The following is a 20,259-nucleotide window of genomic DNA, read 5'->3' as shown; positions in this document are numbered from 1 at the left end:
CACAATATTGTGCAGGTGCCTATGACTGAGTCCCCTGGAGGTTTTAACTCTCAGAGCCAACTGCACTGAATCTCCAGCAGTTCAGGTTTTCTTACCCCAGCACTGGTTTCCCTATCTTGCCAGCCTTGAAGGCAGCAGTTTGCCTGTGTCCTCCCCTCTCTTACAGATCCAAGAAGATTGTTGGTTTTTCAGTCTCTTCAGTTTTTACTTGTTGGTAGGGTAGAATGGTGACTTCCAAGCTCCTCATATGTGGAACCAGAAGCTGGAAGGGCACTCCTTCCACCCTTCACATTACAAGTCCACCAGGCGAATTCTCCACCCATCTTAGCTAGAGAGACTTGGTGAGTCAGGAACTTTACCAAGATATCACATGCTCCAGGTCATCCTGAAGAGCCACTAAAACCAGAAGCATCACTGCCAGCCCTGCTCCATGGAAAAGGCAGGGAGACAGACAGTTGAGGTGGGGCATGTACAAAGAAGAGACATCTTTCAAGTTTTCTTAAATGTCTTTAATTGGAGACTCAAGACTCTAAAGCATAGTTCAAGCCTCACTCTGTGGGACAGCATCTGGTTCCCAATGTGATTAGGGGACAAATGCATAACTGAGGTTGAAATATGGAGCCCCAGTCTCCCTGTCTTCCATTCTAAGAGCTTATGCAAATTATGGCTGCTAAATTAGACTTAAAATAATTATGTTAGTGACACCAAGTTATAGGTTCCTTTCTTCTTCTGATGCAAAATCTTCCTCCTATGAGGGGAACTCTTCTACAAACTCTTTGGGATCAAAATGAGCTCTGTAACTGCACTAAATATCTACACATAGGAAGCTTCTTGATGCAGTTACCTAGCTGACTACAAAAGTATCAGGCCTGGAGGAGTCCACTCTCTTTCCAGGCTACTCACTGCATCAGCAGACCCTCTCAGACTCTCATTACCCTTTTGCAGACCCTGTTCTGAGAGGATCTAACCCTAGGAAAGGTCAAATACCCACCCCGATCTCCATGGCCTGATTTGAGGCCCCAGTATAGGGGTGATTAGAGTTTGCAGAGCTGTGTACAATACAGCCATTAGGATAATCTTGAATTTCTATCAACTGTTCTTCCTAAGAACTGTTGAGAACATCTTCACAGTAAGAATATCATCAGATTTGCCTTCTTACCAACCCCCAAGAAAGGAAATCAGGCAGACCCCTTCCCTCTGCATTAAAAGGAAACATGAGGCCTGGAGAGGTCAAGGACTTATTCACAGTTCCACTTCCCATTAAGTCAAAGAGCTATTGAGGATCCCACCTTCTGTTTCCAAAATGCTCGAAGACAAAGATTTGACTGTTTCCCTAATTTGTATCTTTTCTCTCTTTCTCATATGGGCATTTCCGGATTGGGGAATTCCTCCCAGTCTCCTCCATTCCCTCCCCCTCCAGCACAGAGCAAATAGCACCTCAGTCCTACAGGAGCTCTCACTGCCCTCATGCCCCTTTCTAGCTCAAAGCTCTAATGGGTGGAAGACACCACGTAGGCTGTGGCGATGTACTTCTTGCCATTTCCGTAGGTTGACTTGTTCCAGGTATAGGTCTGGATGGCCAAGGGATGTCCACCCAGGCTTAACTGGCACCTGTGGGGAAAGAGCACCAAATTATAGGGACCTGCATCACTCCACCTCTGTCCCCAGGCTGGAGGGATCAAGTTCAGCCCACGCAGAAGGGCTCCACCTGTCTTAGCCTCTAAGGGAGCCACCACAGCTTGCTTTAACCTCTGCCTCCCGGTCCCCACGTGCAGAGGGCCCTTTCAAAATCTGTCTTATTTTCTATCTTCTTGAAGAATACTGCTCCTCACCTTTCCTGGAGGAATATTCTCAAAGCCACTTCTAGAGCTGAAAGCCCCAGAAATGAAATGTCTGCTTAGGGTTTCAGAAGTGGTTGGACCAAGAGTCCTTAAATATTAGAGAAGGTGAGGCCCAGTACAGGTTTCTAACTGTAATCTGGGGCTCCAGGGTTCCCCCAAGTAGCCTCAGGGGCCAAATAAAGAGGCCTGCAGCCCCAGGGCATCTCCATTTCTAACTGTTTTGTATATTAAGCTCCTGCATAAGGTTGCACTTAGGGGAAGGAGGAGATGTGGTTCTGCTGCTGGGATGAAGGTTGGCAGGCACGTGACCAATCTAATCAGAAGCTTCCTGTTCCAAGTGAGAAAACCAAAGCCCAGAATGGTGATTTGTCCAAGTCCTCTGAGCCACCAGGACTTACACTTTGCCTGGCCTGGCGATGAAGCAAAGGGAGTAGAGCGCAAACTCAAATTCAGGGCTGCTGCCGATGAAAGCTGAGCCCACTTGCTTGTAGTAGCCATCCCAGTTGAACTGCATGGCCAGCACATCGGGATAAGAATCCCACTGCAGAGAGAAGGGCGGCAAAGGGGGTCTGGTGAATGCCACAGTGCAGAGTTGGACAGAGGGGCGGCCAGGATTTGTCAAGGGCCCTCGGGGGCCTGTGTGAACTTTCTGGGGAGACTGGATTCTTTAAATCAACCGAGGAAGTAGTCTGCCTGAGTCCCACTCAGACCCTCTGTCTGGAGCCTCCAGCTCGCATCTCCCAGGAAGGCCAGAGTCGGCATCCGATGCCAGGGCAGCAGGGACATAACTGTTCCTTGTGACCCTCACATGTGGAAGAGAAGGACAGCTTATTGCCCCCAAATTATTTCCAGGCTTAGGGCAGCAAAAGTTCCTTTTTTTTGATAAAAATATAAGAAGTTTAACTCAGACTAGCCAGACTGAAACTTCAGCTGACACCACATTCTAAGAAACTTCAGGCAGCGGGTAATTGCATATCTTTGGTTTTCCCCTCTGAGAATTCTCCCTCGCCCCCCACTCTCCCATGCAGAGAGGATGCCCTCTGCCTCCTGTCCTCTGCAGCTCAGGGGTCTTCACTGTTTGGAAGCATCCTGGCTGGCTAACCCCGCTTTCCAGCAAATAGGGAAGTCATGTTCACAGTCCCCGTTAGACTGCCAAGAGGGTCAGGGTGAGAGACAGGTCTGCCTGTTTGGAATGCAGAATGGGGACAGGAAGTCTGAGTACTAACAAAGCTTTTCCAGTCCATGGGGTCACCACTCAGTACTCACAGGCCCATCATAGATGTGACTGTAATAGTCTACCAGGCCCTCCTTCTCCTGCATGTAGAAGCGAATCCAGTTATGGAAGCCAGTGACCTTGCCTTTTTTGACTTCACCTGTAATAAAGAGATCAAGGTAGATGATCTGGGCGTCCCCTCCAACTTCTTTCCCCGATCCTGTGCCGAGGCTGGCCCCCTTCTCCAGTCTCTGACCCCTAGAATGTCCACCCCGACTCCCCAGAGCCCCTCACATCCCTAACTCTCACCTCAGAAAGCTCCTCCCCCTGCATTTCAGCTCAAGCCCTTGGGAGAGTTCCTTCTCCCAGCTGACCCTGGGCCAATCTGAGACATTCCTCTAGTCATTTCCCTAGGAGCAAGCTAGACTTGGTGCAAGTCTTATGGGGGGAGGCAGTGCAGAAAAAGATCATGGCCTTCTTGGGAAGCAACTGACCAAGCCCTGGAAGCAGAGGACCATTGAGATGTAGACAAGCATGGCCTCAAATGCATCTCCCTTGCTACGTATGCCCCATGGGAGCCCCAGTATCTGGACTTCTTTCTCCCTTAGATCCTCCAGAAGAGACTGGTCCTCAAAAATGGCTCCTCAGTTCCCCCTCCCTCTTGGCCTGGGAGTAGATGTGCCCCGCCCTGAGAGCTGGCCTGACTGCTCATTCATCAGTTCATCAGTGCTGATGCTGCCCTGCGCCTGAGGGAAGCATCTCTCCTCATCCCTCCAAGCAGAGTAATCCTACCTGAGAAGACGTGTTCAAAGCCACTTGAGTCCCCCTCTTCCTTGCCTCTTGAATACAGCCCAAACCACATGTTTTTCAGGTCCTTGACAAACTCCTGTTTCGAGCTGTAGCGGTCTGGGGAGAGGAACACAGAGGACTTAGGCGAGGGGAAGGCGGGGCCAGATCCTGGGAAGCAAGGAAGGGCCACCCGCTCCAGCGCAACGAGAGACAGGTGGGTTCAGCCAACAAATGTCGTCAGCTATTCATTCAGCAGTTATCTACGGGCACCTGTTTTGTGCCAGGCCCAGATCTAAAGTCTGAGGATTCAGCAGGGAATCACAAGGACAAGATCCATGTCTTTATAGTGTATATTCCAGTGCAGGAGACAAATAATAAACAAATAATAAATAAGCAGTATGATTTCAGATGAGTGCTATGAAGAAAATAAAGCAGATTCTCCCACAATGACTGGAGGTGGGGATGGGGTGGGGGGTCTTCTAGAAAGGCAGATCAGAAAGGCCTCTCTGAGAAGGTAGCACTAATCAGAGACCTGAAGGATAAGGAGTCAGTGGGGCAAAGACCTGGGGGAAAGAGTCTTCCACGTGGAAGGAACAGCAAGTGCAAGGGCTTCAGGACACCTTGAGCTTGGTTGAAAGAGCAATGATGTGGCTGGAGCTCAGGGAGCAGGAGGGGAGAGTGGTAGGAGAGGAGGTCTGAGAGGCAGTCAGCGGCCAGCTCATGCAACCAGGTTGGAGCTCAGTCAGACCTTAATGATAAGAAGATTTTAGATTTACTGAGCATGTTCTATGTGCCCGGCACTGTCTTAAGAGCTTTCAGTCCTCACACTGATTCTTCACATCAGGTTGGTACCAGGCATTCCTGGTGGAGGAAATGGGGGTGGGGAGCAGTGAGGTAAAGAGAAGAATCAAACATAACTCCTGGGCTTTGGGCCTGAGCAACCGGATGGCATATGGGGTCATTTATGAGATGGGAACGACTGAGGAAGGAGCAGATCTGGAGGAAGAGGCAGGAACCTGGAGTTCTCCTTACACTAAGTTATAAGAAGATGCCAGTTAGGCAGGTAAAGATGTCAGAAAGGCCAGTGGGACCCAAGGGAAAGGTCAGGGCTGGGGATCTGAATTAGGGAACCATCAAGTATCAATAGTTCGCTGTCCAGAATTGTGTGCAGAGAGGACACACGAGACACACAGACATATTCCCTCCTTTCAAGGACTTAAAACACAGTTGGAAAACAGGACTAAAAATAACAGAAAACGGCTTCACAATCTGAATGGCTTCCGGGTCCAGGCTTTCCACTGAGTGCTTTACATGCATAAATCATAAATCCCCCAAGACCCCATCACACAGACAAGGCTCAGACAGGGTCTGAGGGTCAAACGGCCCAGGGTCACATGCGTCATTCGCATGTGAAACCAAGTCTCTCTGCCCAAAGCTATTTTAGGACACACTCCAAACCTTTGACCTGTGAAGAGACTCTGAAAGGCAGCTGTGAGCTGCAGCAAGTGCAGCCTCACAAATGCAGTGGAATGTGAGCTAGAACTTTAAGGATACGTGGGATTTGGAAAGGGAGAGAGGTGAAGACTGGGCGGGTAGTGTAACAGCCTGAACTGGGGCTCAGTCTCGACCTCCAAGTCCAAGATCCTCTCGTGTGCTTACTACAAAGAGAACACCAGGGGGCAGTGCAGGATCGCGCCCGCTTCACAGGGCTTGCTTCAGTGTCACTGGCTTTACCTAAAAACAGTGTTACTAACTCTTAACCGGGCCGCCCGAGGATGGAATGCAGCGGCTCCTAGCAGAGGCGATCCCACGGCCAGCAAGGGACGACCTGGCTGGAGCCGCCCGCAGGCAAGGCCCAGCTGCCTGAAGTTCAGGAAAGGAATCCGGAGGACACTAACAGACACACCCCATGCCAAGAAGTCCTGCGGCTCGAACCTTTTTTGGTCTGATTCAAATGTATCTCCATCTGGAGTCTCTCCAACCAGAAACCTTCCCGGTAGAACATCCCCCTCTGAACCTTTGTTGATGTTCTGTTGCTGTTTCCCCAGCAAAAATGTGGACTGGGCCGACCTCCTTCCTGGACTTAGTGCCTGACGAGGGAGCAGGGGCAAGGACCTCACGTGCCTGCAAAGTGGTGCTGATGAGTGTGGGATCAACTGAGGTGGCAGAGAAGTGCCCGGGGGCGGGGGGAGTGGAGTGACTCACAGCCCGCACAGAACCCTGAGACGGAAGCTGCAAGTGGGGGTAAACAAGGCGGCTAAGATTAGGTCAAAAGACAGGATGCCTTCCAAGCCGGACAGAGGACTCTTCAGCTCCTGCTTGGGTCCGTGGGCTCCTCTCTGCCCCATCCCAGAGGTACATTGGCCTCCACCTAGTCCCCATCTGCTCTCTTAACCTGCCCACTGTGGAGCCCCTGGAGGTGCCAGGCCTCCCTGCAGGCACATGGAGTTCTCAGCAGGGCCTCCCTGGCGGGGCCTGGGGGAGGCCTCACGGCCTCACTTACTCTGCTGGTGGAGGAAGCTGTAGAGTTCCTTCATGACCGCTGTCTTCATGACCTCTTGGAGGAAGGTGTCCTGCTCAGCCAGCTGCTCGGCTGTGAAGTGCTCCCCATGGCCCGTGGCCCGCTGGTAGTTGTTGAGGAGGTTGATGAAGGCGGCATAGGTGGGCTTGGAGAAGAGCTTCTTATTGACATATGTGAAGAGCCTGGGGGAGGTAGAGGGAGGCCCAGTGAGAGGCCTGGACATGGAGCAGAAACCCCTCCAGACCTCCCAGATGCAGGGGCAGGCATGAGAGGGTTGGGTTCAGAAGCAGAGTGGGGACTTCAGATACCCTTGGGGACAATGCATGAGGTCGCTTTTTTCTTCCACTTCATCTCCTGGAAGGTCAGTTCTATTCTCAGCCCAACCAATCCCTGAAACTCTCCCAAATGGATTCCCCACAGGTCCTCGAGATGGCTTTATTTGTCTCTGGAGACCTCTTTTTTTCCCTCTCCCTTTGATCCTGCCTGCCTTGGAGAGAAAAGAGCTGAGCACCAAAGGGAGAAAATCTAGGGGAGAGACTTTGCAGGAAGAGGCTTGAAGGGAACTCACGGCTCTGGGCAGTGATCCACTTGGTCTGCAGTCTCCGAGGGTGAAATGCGGTTTTGGCTATTGAGAACGATGTCTTCCTTCTGGGCTTTGTTGGTGTCTGCCCTGTAGATCTTCTCAGAGATGCTCTGCAGTTCCCCCTTGGTGATGGCATCGCTGCTGTGGGAGAAGCCCTCTGGGAGGAATTAGGGGAGGGTATCTCAGAGCCCAAGGGAGGTCAGGGGGCAAGCAGCTGTCTGTGTGCATCCCTTTCTGGGCACCTTCCAGAAGCCAGCAGTGGGGGAGAAGAGCTGCAATTAGGCACCCTAGTGATTGCAGGGCAGGGGCCTAGGGCCTAAAGGATCCTTAAGATCAGCACATGGCCTTGCCCACAGAATGTCCACAACATATCCACACTGCCCCCTGCCCCTAGGAAGGTTCTCACACTTTGGCATGCACCAGAATCATCTGGAGGGCTTGTGAAAACAGACTGGTGGGCCCCACCCCCAGAGTTTCTGATTCATTGGGTCCAGGATGAGCCCTGGAGTTTCCGTTTCTAATACATTCCCAGATGATGCTCATGGTGCGGGTCCAGGGACCACACTTGGAGAGCGATTGCTCTAGAGAGTTCCCCTGCCTCTGGGGCAGTGCTAAAGGGAGCAGGAGACTGACCATGGCCACACAGGCTCTCGAAATCCTCGCAGCAGTTTCCAAACTCTGGGCAGCGGGCATTGCAGTGGCACGGATGGTGCTTGTCGAAGGCTTCCAGGCAGCGGCCCTGGCAGGAGTTGGGTGCCGAGTACAAGTCTGGGAAGACAGAGAGGAGGTGTGTCCCCTGCAGACCTCTAGGGGTTGCTCCGTCGCAGTGGCCAGGCGGTGCCCATTCCGCATCCCTCCCCCCACACCCCCACCAACCCCCCCCCCCCCCCCCCCCCCCGCCCCAGCCTTGCTCTCCTGATGCTTCCTTGTAAAGAACTCCAGGGAAGGAAAACAAACAAGCTTAATTGGTGCACACCCTTCACAGTCCGGAAGTCCCTTCCGATGCTGAACTCTACTTTCTGGCCTGTTGTTTTTATAATCTTCCCTCTCTAAAAATAAAATCTCTTCCCCTTCCCCCTCCTTCTCTGCAGGCCTCAGACGTTTTCCTGCCTACCTCCCAAGTCACTGAGGCCCTGGCGCTTCCTCCCTCTCAGACCCCAAGCGTCCAGTGAGCCCCTCTCACCACCTCCAGGTGCTGGATTTGGGGTCCCATCTGGCTTAGCCCTGGGCCTACTGCCGCTCGCACGGCTGCCCGCTCCTTGTCACCCTCTCATGTCTTTATCCCGAAGGCACCCCTCTGGGCAAGCACACTCACTGCTAGACGGGGCCCCCTCCGTCTCTTCCTCCAGCTCCAGGAATGGCTCTGGCTCGTTGAGGTCCTCATCAGCTGTAGGGCAGAGAGGTAACGTCACCAAACATCCCCGAGGGGCCCCTCCCCTTTATCGCTGAGTCTCAGTCCTTCCAGCCTCGGGGACAAGCATGTGCAGTGGAAGAGAATACAAAACAGGGCTGAGGGTACGTTGAACAAGGACCAGGTGAAGGAGAAGAAAAATCTGAAAATGTAAGACAGAGGGGGGCTGCAAACTGTTCTAAAATATGAAAGAGCATCCCCGGGTGACAACCTTCCTCACCATTGACCCTTCTGGTACTCAGTGGTCCTTCTGGGCTGAAAACTCTGAGGCTGCTATGACTTTTCTTTAATGTAACTTGGTAGATGGATAGGCTTGAACTCTCCAAATGACGAGGCCCTCACTTAGGAACATCCCTTACCTACAATATCTCTCAGAGTCTAGGGTGAACTCCTCCCAGGCCTCGTGGAAGAGGAACTGTTACCTGAGATACCAACTTCCCTTCTTTCTTCAAAATTACATTTGGCAATGGCCACAAAGGCTGCATTTGGGGGTTAGGTGCATTCAGAAAAGGACATTCCTATTGCTGCGCCATTCCCTTGCCTGCAAGCTGAGTGACTACAGCCTGCGCTCTGGGCAGAGAAGGGTGGAGTGGGGTGAGGAGGAAGAGAAAGGAATGTGCCTGGAGAGTCTGAGCTTCTCTCTCATCACAGAGTGGAATAAATCCCACCCACCACCCCACCCCCAAAAAACCAACACTATTACAAAGTGCTTCAGAATCTGTTCGTATGATCACAGGACAGTATTACTATCAGAACCGTGGGGCAGGTCACTCACTCATTCAGCAAACATCTCCTGATCTCTTGCTTTCTGCCAGGCTGTGTTTTAAGTGCTGACAATCCACAGGGTTCTTAACTCAGCCACAGTTTATGCTAAATAGACTTCTGTGAGCTAATCTAGAGCCTCAACCATGGTTTTTTCTATGGGAGAAGGATTCTGAGTTGCACATCAGAGACAGTGATGAAACGGCTGCTAGGCTGAGTATCGTCTCTATCTTGAAATGCCAGCCTGATGGTCCGAGGTGAACAGGCCTCCCTGTGTCTGCTGTATGGGGCACAGGGCAGCAGAAGAGGGGTCGGCTCATAGAAAAAAAAACTTATGCTTACAAAGGTGGGGGGAGAGATAAATTGGGAGATTGGGATTGACATATACAACTACCACATATAAAATAGGTAACTATCAATAATAAGAACCTGCTGTGTGGCACAGGGAACTCTACTCAATACTCTGTAGTGACCTATATGGGAAAGAATCATAAAAAGAGTGGATATGTGTATATGTATAACTGATTCACTTTGCTGTACAGCAGAAACTAACACAACATTGTAAATCAACTATACTCCAATAAAAATTAATTTTAAAAAAGAGGGGGGGAGTCAGCTCTGATTCTGGCACTGAGCTCTGGGCCTGGGTTTCCCTGCCTGGACCTGGTCAGCAGGACTGCTGGTATGTGTGCTGGTTTTTTGTGTAAATTGAATCAGCGTTCTTTTGGGTAGAAGCAGCTCTGAGGGCACATGGCTGGGTCAGCAGAGCCCACTCTTGGGCAAATTGGGAAAAGGTACTCCTTTCTGTCAGCAGACACAGCTCTTCACCAAGACACATGCCTTAGCGAGAAGGATACAGATTGAACTTTGGGCCAACTCACCTTCTCAACCAGGGGCCCTTGTGCAGTGCACAACCTGCACAACCATATTCACTGGTCTTGCTGGCCATCACCCAGCATGGCTTCAGTGACCGTGTTTTCTAAACTGGGAGTCAGGGCACATGGTTTGACAGTGAACTTAGCAAGGCTTCATGTCACAAAGCAGAAGACCATTTACCTGGGAGTCTAAAACATTAGAAGCATCCAAACAAGGGAATTACTCAAAATGAGTTTTTCAAATTTAAAACTGTGTACTTGGAGTCCGGGAGAACAACTGGCTTTTGAGGGTGATGCATGTCCCATTGAACCGCTGGCCTGGGAATGACAGGTGAGAGATGTGCAGTCACTCGGCCCACTCGTGATAGGAGGAGTGGTGACAATTGTGACGGTCACTAACGCCATGCAGTCTCCCTGGTGACGTGCTAGTTGGGAAAGTTCACTACCGTTTTTTTACTTTTGCAAATAATAACTGGTAATGTAATACATGCTAAAATAATATTTTCATCCTTTTGCTTTTTGGGGGGAGTTCCTTAAACTTTCCAGATATTATTAATCCTGGTAGTTCAGACCTATATTCCAGGTAAATGACACCTACTTTATTTTAAGTTGGGGTCTTACATTGGAGACATCCTAGAATACCCGGGACAAGTGGTGGCCAAAGCCCTGGCACCTGTTCTGCCTGTCAGTGTCTTTATTCAGGCCTTTGAGCCCTGTCATCAGTCTGGAACCCAGATCTGGACAGCTGGATGCCCTGGCCAGCAGCCCCTCAGGCAGCCTGAGGTCATGGCCTGGCCTGCCGTGTCTCCCAGACGCTTCACCCCATAAGAAGCCTCACCCATACACAGGCGCTCGTAGTCTTCACAGCAGTTCCCGTGCTGGGGACACCGGCGGTCACACTGGCAAGCAGCATCCCGGTCAAATTTCTCATTACAGCGAGATGCGCATGACTCCGTTTTGCCTATGGGCAATAAAGGTCACAGACTCAGCTCTGTGGGGATCCTACTCTCCTCATCAAGGTACCCTCTGCAGGAGGGTTCACAGACAGCAGTGGGGGCCCACCTGGCAGGGAAGGTCATTGCTAGCTGCCACGAAGAGGTACACACACATGCATAACCCCACCACTCATCACCAACCACCCACCACCCACTGACTATTGCAGGGTTCACAATATAGATCAGGATCACAAACTCAGATGCCTATTGGAGCTAGACCTGTAACACAAACGAATCAAGGGGCAGGGAGGCAGTAGAAAGAGGTGGGGGACCGTGACAGAACGATGCCCTGCCTGAAATTGGCAGCCACTAGCAGCTCCAGCCAATTGCTGCCACGTTGGGATGCAGGCTCAGTGTGGCCAGAGCCTCCAGCTTTTCAAAAGAAGCCTTCATTTTTATGTGAAACTTTCCAATTTTTAAGAATTCAGACAGACCAAAGAAAGAGGTCTGTGGCTGGGCGTAGCCCAGAGGCCACCATTCACCTGTCACGTAGAAGACAGTGAGTCACCATTGCTCCAATGATCCCACCTGCCCTCTGCCGTCTGACCCATCCCCTGCCTCTTATCCTGTCCCTTTTATGTCTTCTCCTTCTTTGTTCTTCCCTCCCCTTCATTTAGTCTCCTCTGCACCCTCTTCCCCCTGTGTCACATCTTTCTGTCTCTTGTAGTTTGGATTAGTTTAGCTCAGGGTGGGGAATGAGGTGGGTGTGGGTGAGAATTGGGCTTTGGAATAAGATCTGTTGCGTAACCACAGACCACATCCCTTACTCCAGCCAAAATGGCTTCCGGAAGCAAGCTTTTGGTCACAAGGGGCATAAGACAAGAAATTTTGAAAGAAATGGTACAAACCCACCACCACTCCTAAAAAAACAAGCCCGCCACAGCAAAGGCAAGTGAGGGCGTGAGCCAGGGCGACAGCTGGCTGGGCGCTCTCTCCTTCCACTCTGGGCTTTAAGGGTGATAACAGAGCCTTTGTTTCCATTTGGGGTTCCTGAGGTTTGGATTTAGCTGGGTACTGGGTTTAGGGTCAGGTTGTGGGTTACAAGAGAATGTCAAGATCAGAGTCGGGGTCATAGTTAACACTGGAATTTGTATGAGTGAAGAAACTGGAACCTAATTTGGGCCAGGGTTGGCGTTGGTTAGGTTTAAGATTAGAGCTAAAGTTAGGATTTGGGCTTGAGTTAATTATTGGTAAAATAACAATTTTGTGTTACTGTTTGGGTAAGGAATGGGAAGTAGGTTTAAAACTGCATTCAGGGTTGAGGAATATGTCAGGACTAGGAGAGGAGAAATAATCCCAATTTTGCCTTAGATTAGATTTGGGGTTTGGTCCCGGTTGCGATTCCACAGAGGTATAGCATCGCAGTTTAGCCTGCATTGGGGTGGAGGTGGAGATGAAGGATATTGGTTTAGTTACTGGTTTGGATTCTGGGATCAGGGTTTATACTGTGCTAACGAGGGTGGCACAGCAGAGAGGCCAAGAACCCAGATTCTGGCACCAAACTTCTTAAGGCTGGAATTCTGGTTCTACTTTCTAGCTACATGATGTTGGCCAAGTTGACTTCCTGTGCCCCAGTTTCCTTCTCTGTAAAAGAGTGATAATAATGGAGCCCATCTCATAAACTATTCATAGGAATTAAATGAATTAATTTTTGTAAAGCACTTAAGACCGTGCATGACACACAGTAGCATCACTTAAGTGTTAGATAAATAAACGGTCAGTATTCCGTGCCCGTCTTCAAGGTGGCAAGTGTGTAGACTGGCTGGAGCAGTCTTCCCTGCCTACATGCTTAATCTAGCTGACTCCCTCCCTGGGTTTCAGCTGGGCCATGCCTTGGGCTGCGGTGTCAGCGGATTTATGTTGCTGACAGTTTCTAGCTGACATCATTGCTATGGGTCTGTGCTCTTTACATTAAAGAGGTGTCAAGATTAACCCAGGTCCTTAGGCAACTTCACATTGTGTAAAGGGCCGCCATTGTGGTCAGAAAGGCAGATTCAGTGGGTTGTCCCTGAAAAAGACCAGGTCCAAGGCCACTTGTCCCGCCAAGCCCAGGGGAACTCCCCCTGAATCTTAAATGGTGCTCCCTTGAAACCCAGAGGCAACAATCTTAAGGAGCTGTTTTCAGCCCAGGAGGAAGGCCGTGTCAGCTGCCTGCTCAGTCAGCCTGGCAGTACACCCAGAATCCAAAGGGAGAGAATTCAGACCAATCAGGGCAACGTTCTTCATGGCCAGATCAGCAGAGTCCAAGGAAGGAATTCACTCCATTCCAGCAGCTGGCACCAGCTGAGAAGGGCTGCAAGTGAATAGTCAGCTCTGTGGAGCTCAGGAGGACACCCCCCACTGCCCCAGCTGAGTGGACCTTTTCATTTCTGTTCAAGAACTTTGTGCCCAATAGGAACCCGGGGCCAGGGATCCTTCACACTTCCCTCTAAACCTGACCTTCGGCTTCAGGAGGACCTTGGGATTTGCGGGGGGAGGGGAGGAGTGGGAGGGACTTTTCCTCGTAGGCATCTCTCTTCTGCTGTTCTGGGGACACTCAGGCCACCAGTCACCCTGACTACTCACTCCAGCGCTCCCTCCCCACTGGGCACCTCCCATGCGTACAAAGGCTCTACGTGACGCCTCGCTCACCAGCCAGGCACCTGAATCACCGCTCCCTCTCCTCCTTGTCCCTCTGCCCCATCTTTCTGACTCTCTCTTTCTGCCTTACTCCATTTTGGCCATTCTTCTCCTTGGCAGAGCTTATCACACACACACCCCCAACCAACCCCTACACGAAATGCTAAATTTCTCTGCACACTCCAGGACTTCAATATGCCAGAACGCCCACTCCCTATCCACAATGCCCACCAAGAAACTTGGTCCCAAGCCTGGGTGTCCCTATATGGCAGTCCTCAGCCCCTCTCATGGTTGGGGGATCCTACATCTGTGATTCTCTGGGGGCCCCAGAAGCTATTTACATGAGACCCAGCCAACCAAGAAGATTCACTTCCAGGACCAGCTTCTTGCCTCAGTTCACTTGAAACAACCACGAACCTAAGACCGGCCCCCATGCTATTCATATTCTTGCATCTAAGTTCTGAGATGTTGGAATAGGACAGACGAGAGCCGACCTCTTCCTTCCCACTTTAGGAAGGAAGGAGGCATCACCCACTGGACCCTCAATTCCCCATCAATCCCACAGCAGGATCAGACCACCAGCTCCAGGAGCAAAGGCTCCACCTGCGCTTCTGAAGCCACTGTTGCCTCTGCCCTCAGGGATGGCCCCCGGGGGTCAGATGTCTCCAGTGGCTCTCCTCCCCTGAGACTGGGATGCCCCAGCCCCATGGCCACTCCTTCATACTAAGCTAGAGGCTCTCACACCCTCGCTCACTCTCTACCACGAGCTCTGCGGTACCCCGGGCCCGGCTGCTCTGCCATGGGTGCCGGAGTGGAGGCGTGCGATCCCATCCAGCATGGGAGGCCTGGGAATGCCTTTCCCCTCCAAGGGTTTTCCATCTAGGAATCCCCTTAGGGGTCTCTTCATCCACAATCAGACTGGAAATGATTCCAAGAGTAAATTTGGTATTTATATAAATTATTTTATATAAATAAATATTTATAAATAAATGTTATATTATAAATACACTTATAAATAATATAAATTATTTTATATGTATTTGTATTTACAATCACAATCATAATCATAGACCCAATTCATTGCGCTGTCACTCCATGTAGGGTGCTTCTTATACAGTATCTTATTCAATCCTTACGACAGTCCTATGTAGGAAAAACCTGGGTTGGGTGGGGCGGGTTTCACGCTCGCATTCTTTCTCCTCTGGCAGAGGGGGATTCTCCCCGCACCCCTCAGCTCAGCCCCTCCCTGCTCACCCAGTAACCAGTAATTAACACATCAGCTTCCACATCTGCCAGCTGCTGAACAGGAAAACGTACCCATCCTCAGCCGCTGGTCCCATCCCTGCACCGCTAGCACTGGGGGCCAGGACCCTTCTCTGCTTTAGGTCCTCTAACACGGGAGGAGACCAATTCCTCCGACCATGTGGCCTGCCTCCTGGTCAGGGGCTCTTCCAGTTTGCCTGGAGCCTGCCCACCTCCTAAGCCTTTACACAGGGAAAGGTCCCACCCAGACAGCTCACCCACCCCCGGCTAGCAGATGAAGTGTCCAAGGGTGGCCAGGCCACTCAAACCCAGTCAGCCACAGCCCAGCACTACACCATACAGTAGCCCCAGAAAGCAAAACCTCGGTGAGACCAAAAGTCAGGTTGGGGGACGTCCCTGGTGGTCCAGTGGATAAGACTCTGTGACTTGAGTTTGATCCCTGGTCAGGGAATTAGATCCCACATGCCGCAGGGCAACTAAAGAGCCCACATGCTGCAACTGAGGAGCTCACACCCTGTGACAAAGATCCTGCATGCCGCAAGTTAGACCCTGAGCAGCCAAATAAATAAATAAATAATTTTTTAAAAAAAAGTCAGGTTGGACTAAGGGATGCTTGGGGTTCATCTTCCAAAGAGTCAGAAGGGGCTTCCGTGAGATTAGTCCATCAGCCCTGCAGCTGCCTTCACACAGCCCAGTCCACTCTGGAGGCCACTCCTGCCTCAGATCAGGCCTGGTCTAAGGTGTCCGTAGCTTTAGGACAGAGCTGGGCCTCCCTTTTCTCACTACCTTCACACTCACCCAAGCCCCCAGCTCTCTGCAGGACCCCACCAGCAGTGACTTACCAGCCCAGGCCAGGCCGCAGAGCATGGCCACTATCAGGGGGACACAGGCCCTCATGGTGTCCAGTTGGAGGCCGAAAGAGGTTTGGCTGTTGGACTTTCACTAGAGTCCACGTGAATGTCGCAGCTCCCAAATGGGCCTTACTGCCCAGGCTGATCCTTTTAAAGACATCAGAACTTGCAGATCTGGTGCCTCCAGATCCTTTCAGGAAGAAAAAGGGGAGGGAAGGACCCCAGATGGAAGGAGGTGGAGAGGGGGTGGCCCTACAGCTGTTTGAAACAAGAGGCAAGGTGACTAAGCAGGCAGGTAACGCCAGATGTTTAGAACAGGTAATGTTAGCTGTTTGCAGCTAGAAAATAGGTCACGCAAGCAGGCACAGCAACTCGGGCCTAGTTTGGGGGGTTCTCTATCCGGGTTAGGGGCACCTACGGGCTCATCTTTGCGGATGTCCTCCGAACGTCCTTCTACCTGAGAACCAGGGGCCTGACCTTCCCAGGGGTTACAATTGGCTCCATATTTGAATTCCAGGCACTCAGCACGAGGCATATTGTAAGATGGTCATTATGTGTTAGACAAACAATAAGTGCTTCAGCAAGCTTTGGGGTGATGAAAGGAGCGATCTAAGAGGCTTGCATCAGAAACAAGTGCTGTTCTTACCACATCAAGCCACACAGAGCCATAGCACCCTTGAAATGTCATGCAAGTGGGCCTCTAACTCTTTCTGAGTCAGCATCTCAAGTTCTACCTGTTTCAGGTTCTCCCAGGTTCCCAGTTTATGAGGCCTCTTAAAGGCAACCAAAGGACCATCCTTCCTCTCCTGCCTTCATCCGTCTTACACTCCTCTCCCCCGTGGACCCTTCCCCAGAGAGAGACAAGGCTCTCCGGGCTGCCGCCTTCCCAGGTCCGAGAGCACAGATGCAGCAACGTAGGGCTACCAAGTTTTCCCCTCCTACTGAAGTTAAAATTTTCTGTGTAAAAACGCCCTTTCCAGAAAGAGCACTGCATGGAGATTCTCAGCCCTCTTAAAGAGTCTCATAGAAAAAGCCAAAACTGATGAACAATTGGGACCACACTGAAGTCATTTTTCCCGGGGTGGAGTTGGGCCGAGCACATCCTCCTCAACCAGAGTTCTTTAACAGTGGAACTTTCTTCCTCTCTCTCTCTCTCTCTCTCTCTCTCTCTCTCTCTCTCTCTCTCGTCTGCAGTTTTCCCATCTTTGAAACAATGGGGTTGGGGCTGATGATCCCTCCCAAGTTCTCAGACTTTAATTTTCAGGCTTCCTGCCCATGCCCCAGGGTGGGCAGTTGTGGTGAGTTAAGGAGAATCCCCCAACCCCTCCCTGTGTAGAGGTGAGACCACACGTGGGCCCTCAGGGGTGGAGAGGACACCCTGGCCCAAGCCACCTTGCAAGGGACTCACACCAGCAGCACAATGGGGAGTAAGCCTCACCCTTTTCTCCAGGAAGGAAGCCCAGTTAAAGGGAATAGGAGCCCTTTGTTTGCGCAAGTGTCACATGCACAACAGGAAAGCAGGAGCTGAGCCACCGCCAGCCAGAATCCTCACCCTCCCTGGATTGGCAGCACAGGGACATGTCTCGGACTCCAGTTAGTTTAGGGCATAAAGGAGAGTGTCACCGGCCAGACAGGAAGCAATGGGGCCTCAGAGTTTCGGATTGCATGGTCTAGCCCTTCCAGGGCCCCAGCTGGGTGAACTCTGGGTGAAACCAAACCTATCAGGGTGAGAGTGGGGTCTGGCCAGGGTTGCCCTGATGTCCAGCTGAACCGACTATGGGATGGAGTTTCAAGGGTGGGAGCACTTCCCTCCATCAGGGGGACTTCTAGGTCAGGACCAAGGCTGGGAGCTGGGGAGATAGTTGAAACTGACCCCATAGAGCCAGGTGGGTGATCTGAGGACCAAAGTTTCCTGCATGGGGTCCGCCAACAAGAAGTTCAACTTTGACAAGAACCGCCAACACGGACTATGTACCACCTGTCACCCACGAAGAGCTTGCCATGTGCCGTCTCCTCCAGGCTCACTGCAACCCTTTATAGTACCATAGATATCCTCATTTTACAGGTGAGGAAACTGAGGCACAGAAAAGTTGGGAGATGCGCCTCAAACATCAACCTTCAAAACAGTCAACAACCACATAATCATGTCTGGGTTGCTATGCAAAGTGGTCTGGAATCAGATTCATCGGAATTAAAGGGACCTCCATTGGTCACCTAGTTCCACTTCTCATATGATGCTGCAATGCCCTTAACAACTCCAAATCACCACTCTGCCTCCACGGGAGGGCCTCTGGTGTCAAGGGATCCCACCCTCTTGGGGCTGCTCATCCCCCATCCCAGATCTGATTCCCAAACCCCACACCCCAAGACATGCTGACATGGACGAAAATCGACAGGACCATAGGAAAGACCTCTTTGGCCAGTATAGGAACACACATCCACACATTCATGCAAAAATACACACACACATATGTATATAGAGACAGACACGTCGAATTGTATTTCAGACAGCTTTCTCTTCCTGGACAGACGATGCTGCTCCTCTTCTTTCCAAGTTCTCCCCCAGTTAGGTCCTCCTACCGGCTTTCCACCCTTGATGGAAAGCCCCTCTTCACAAGGAGCCACCGTGGGGGGCGGCCAGCAAGGTGGAAGTCCCCGGAGGCTGGGTCCCAGAGACCTGGGTTGGGAGAAGGTGGCAACGGGTGCTTGTGGATAGTATACCCATGATCAGAACACCAGCCTCCTCCACATCAGGAAGTGAGGAGAGGGTGAAGCTGTGGCTTCTGCCAAGGTTTGGAGGGTGGGGAAGAGGGTGAAGCTGCCTGGGCAAGGATCCAGGAGGCTGTCAGCTGTCAGCAGTGTGGGGAGTGGGAATTCCAGCAGCAAATATTTACTGGTGCTCACTTTATGGCTGGTGCTATGCTGATACTGGGCTGGCAGGGTTCAGGCTGGGCTGGAACACTGTTCTTGGAACCCACTGGTTTCTGGTGGGATAGAGGACAGAGAAATCCCAGCATTAGGTCAGTGTTTGAAGTAGACCATACTCATCTCTGGGTCTCCAAGGTGATCAGGGCTCTGTCAGGACCAATGGGCTATGGGAGAGACTGACCCAGGGGGCTACCAAAGAAGACATACACCCAGACCAGCCTGTTGCACCAAGCTTGTCCTCTCTGAAACCAAGGCCGAGTCACTTCAGCACAGGACCAGAGACTGGGAGGGCCCTGCAGCTGGCCCAGCACAGGTGAGGCCTGGAGTCACTTACCAAGGGGACCCTGGCACCTGAAGATGATGGATCTCCAGCCTCCATCCCACTGTGACCTGGGAGCGCCCCCGGATGGCCGCCCACGTCTGATCACTTGTTAGCCACGTCAATCTGTAGTTTCCTCTTACTGAGTGTGTCTTAGAACGGCTCCGTGTGTGGTTTCCCCCACATCGGTTTGTGTGCAGTGTACCACAATTGAGTTTCCAAGCTTTTTTTTTTTAAGTTTGTGGGCATCCTTGACATTCAGCATCACACTCACCGCCAGTCCTAGGCACGTTAGTCAGACATGCCGCCTGGCCCATTCACCGCAGAGTACTGTGATGTAGCCAAGCTGTGCTTCTGGTTCTGCTGGCCACGCCCCAGGCTGGTCCTCTGCCTGAAATGCCCTCTCCCTACTCATCATCTGTCCATCTCCTACTCATCCTCCAGGCCCAGAGCAAATGCACCCTGCCACAGAGCCTGACTTGCTCCTCCATGCCTGCCTGTGCCTTTGACACACATCACAGCCGCCTCTGAAAGTGCTGCCAACGGAGTGTCGGTTAACCCCTGCACTGCCATTGAACTTTTCATCCACACAGGTTGCTTCTTCAGCGGGCCTCCGAAATTCCTTGAGATAGGAACCCTGCCTCCTGGGTCCCCTCTGCTGCTTTGTATTGCCCATCCAGTGTGATAGATAACTGTCAACTTGTGCCTGGGGCCAGCAGTGAGTGCGTGAATGAAAGAGCAAACAGCCTTCCAGCCTCACCTGTGATACAGGCCCAAGGGAAGATGATTAGCGAAACAGAGAGGACAGATGGCCCCCTCCCAGGGCTCTGGAGCCTCCCGAGTTGGTGGTACTGGGGGAGGAGGTGGGTGATGGAAGTGGGTGTAGGGATTCATTATGTAGTTGAGTTTTCAGAGCAAACACTATTTTCTTTTGGGACTGATGGAAACTTGGGGGGACCCAAAGCCCCAAACCAGCCCTCGGCACCACCGCTGCAAAGGGGCAAGGCAGTGCAGGGATCGGCTAGCACTCAGGATTCCAGCAGCTTCTGAATCCACCGTGTAAAGATCACTCGACTTTTTCCTGCTTTTGAGGATCCCAAATAACCAGCTGTCTGCACTTTTTTTTTGCCAGCTGAGCTAATGTTTGTTTTATACTGCCTGCTAGTGATTGTAAAATAAAACTTCTATTTCATGTCCTCAAACCCCAGCAGCTTTGGAGAGGGTCTGGAAGCACAGATGGGAACAAAGGGAAATGGATGAGACAGGCAGGCAGTGATAAGGAGGCTGGG

At 51.5% G+C, this 20,259-nt stretch overlaps 2 protein-coding genes across 6 annotated transcripts in view; both read right to left on the bottom strand.

Annotated features, from left to right (window-relative positions):
• Positions 1 to 487: 487 nt before the first annotated feature.
• On the bottom strand, positions 488 to 15,908 carry ENDOU (endonuclease, poly(U) specific). 2 transcript variants are annotated; one of them, XM_057702824.1, is made up of 10 exons: positions 15,715 to 15,907; positions 10,834 to 10,956; positions 8,263 to 8,334; positions 7,581 to 7,715; positions 6,933 to 7,104; positions 6,347 to 6,546; positions 3,847 to 3,960; positions 3,108 to 3,214; positions 2,240 to 2,382; positions 488 to 1,611 (listed from the first exon to the last, which is right to left on the bottom strand). In XM_057702824.1, exons 1-10 carry the CDS (start codon positions 15,767 to 15,769, stop codon positions 1,491 to 1,493), a joined length of 1,242 nt encoding a protein of 413 aa, XP_057558807.1. In that variant the 5' UTR covers positions 15,770 to 15,907; the 3' UTR covers positions 488 to 1,490. The 2 variants fall into 2 exon arrangements, with proteins under 2 accessions (XP_057558807.1, XP_057558808.1); XM_057702825.1 differs by lacking the exon at positions 10,834 to 10,956 and having other exon boundaries at positions 15,715 to 15,908.
• A 1,880-nt stretch (positions 15,909 to 17,788) lies between these two features.
• Positions 17,789 to 20,259, bottom strand: part of RAPGEF3 (Rap guanine nucleotide exchange factor 3) — a 30,536-nt gene continuing 28,065 nt past the window's right edge. For 2 of the 4 annotated variants that reach the window (XR_009048408.1, XM_057702140.1), the window contains 2 exons: positions 18,628 to 18,707; positions 17,790 to 18,400 (listed from right to left, as the gene is read on the bottom strand). Coding sequence is in view for 3 of the 4 variants with exons in the window: in XM_057702140.1 (XP_057558123.1) it covers positions 18,667 to 18,707 (41 nt within the window). In the remaining variant the exon portion in view is untranslated. Of the gene's footprint in view, positions 18,708 to 20,259 lie in introns of all 4 variants that reach the window. The other 2 variants (XM_057702139.1, XM_057702138.1) reach the window with 1 other exon arrangement.

This window comes from Hippopotamus amphibius, chromosome 12 (genome assembly GCF_030028045.1).
Source record: "Hippopotamus amphibius kiboko isolate mHipAmp2 chromosome 12, mHipAmp2.hap2, whole genome shotgun sequence".
NCBI lineage: Eukaryota > Metazoa > Chordata > Mammalia > Artiodactyla > Hippopotamidae > Hippopotamus > Hippopotamus amphibius.
Note: the sequence above shows the minus strand (reverse complement) of the source record. Positions and strands in the feature narration are given on the sequence as shown.

Coding starts and splice junctions, on each gene's coding strand:
- ENDOU (XM_057702824.1), bottom strand. CDS start 15,769: ATGAGGGCCTGTGTCCCCCTGATAGTGGCCATGCTCTGCGGCCTGGCC. Junction 3,215..3,846: donor CTTTGAACACGTCTTCTCAG/GTAGGATTACTC, acceptor TCTTTATTACAG/GTGAAGTCAAAAAAGGCAAG. Junction 1,612..2,239: donor ATCGCCAGGCCAGGCAAAGT/GTAAGTCCTGGT, acceptor CTTTCCCCACAG/GTGCCAGTTAAGCCTGGGTG.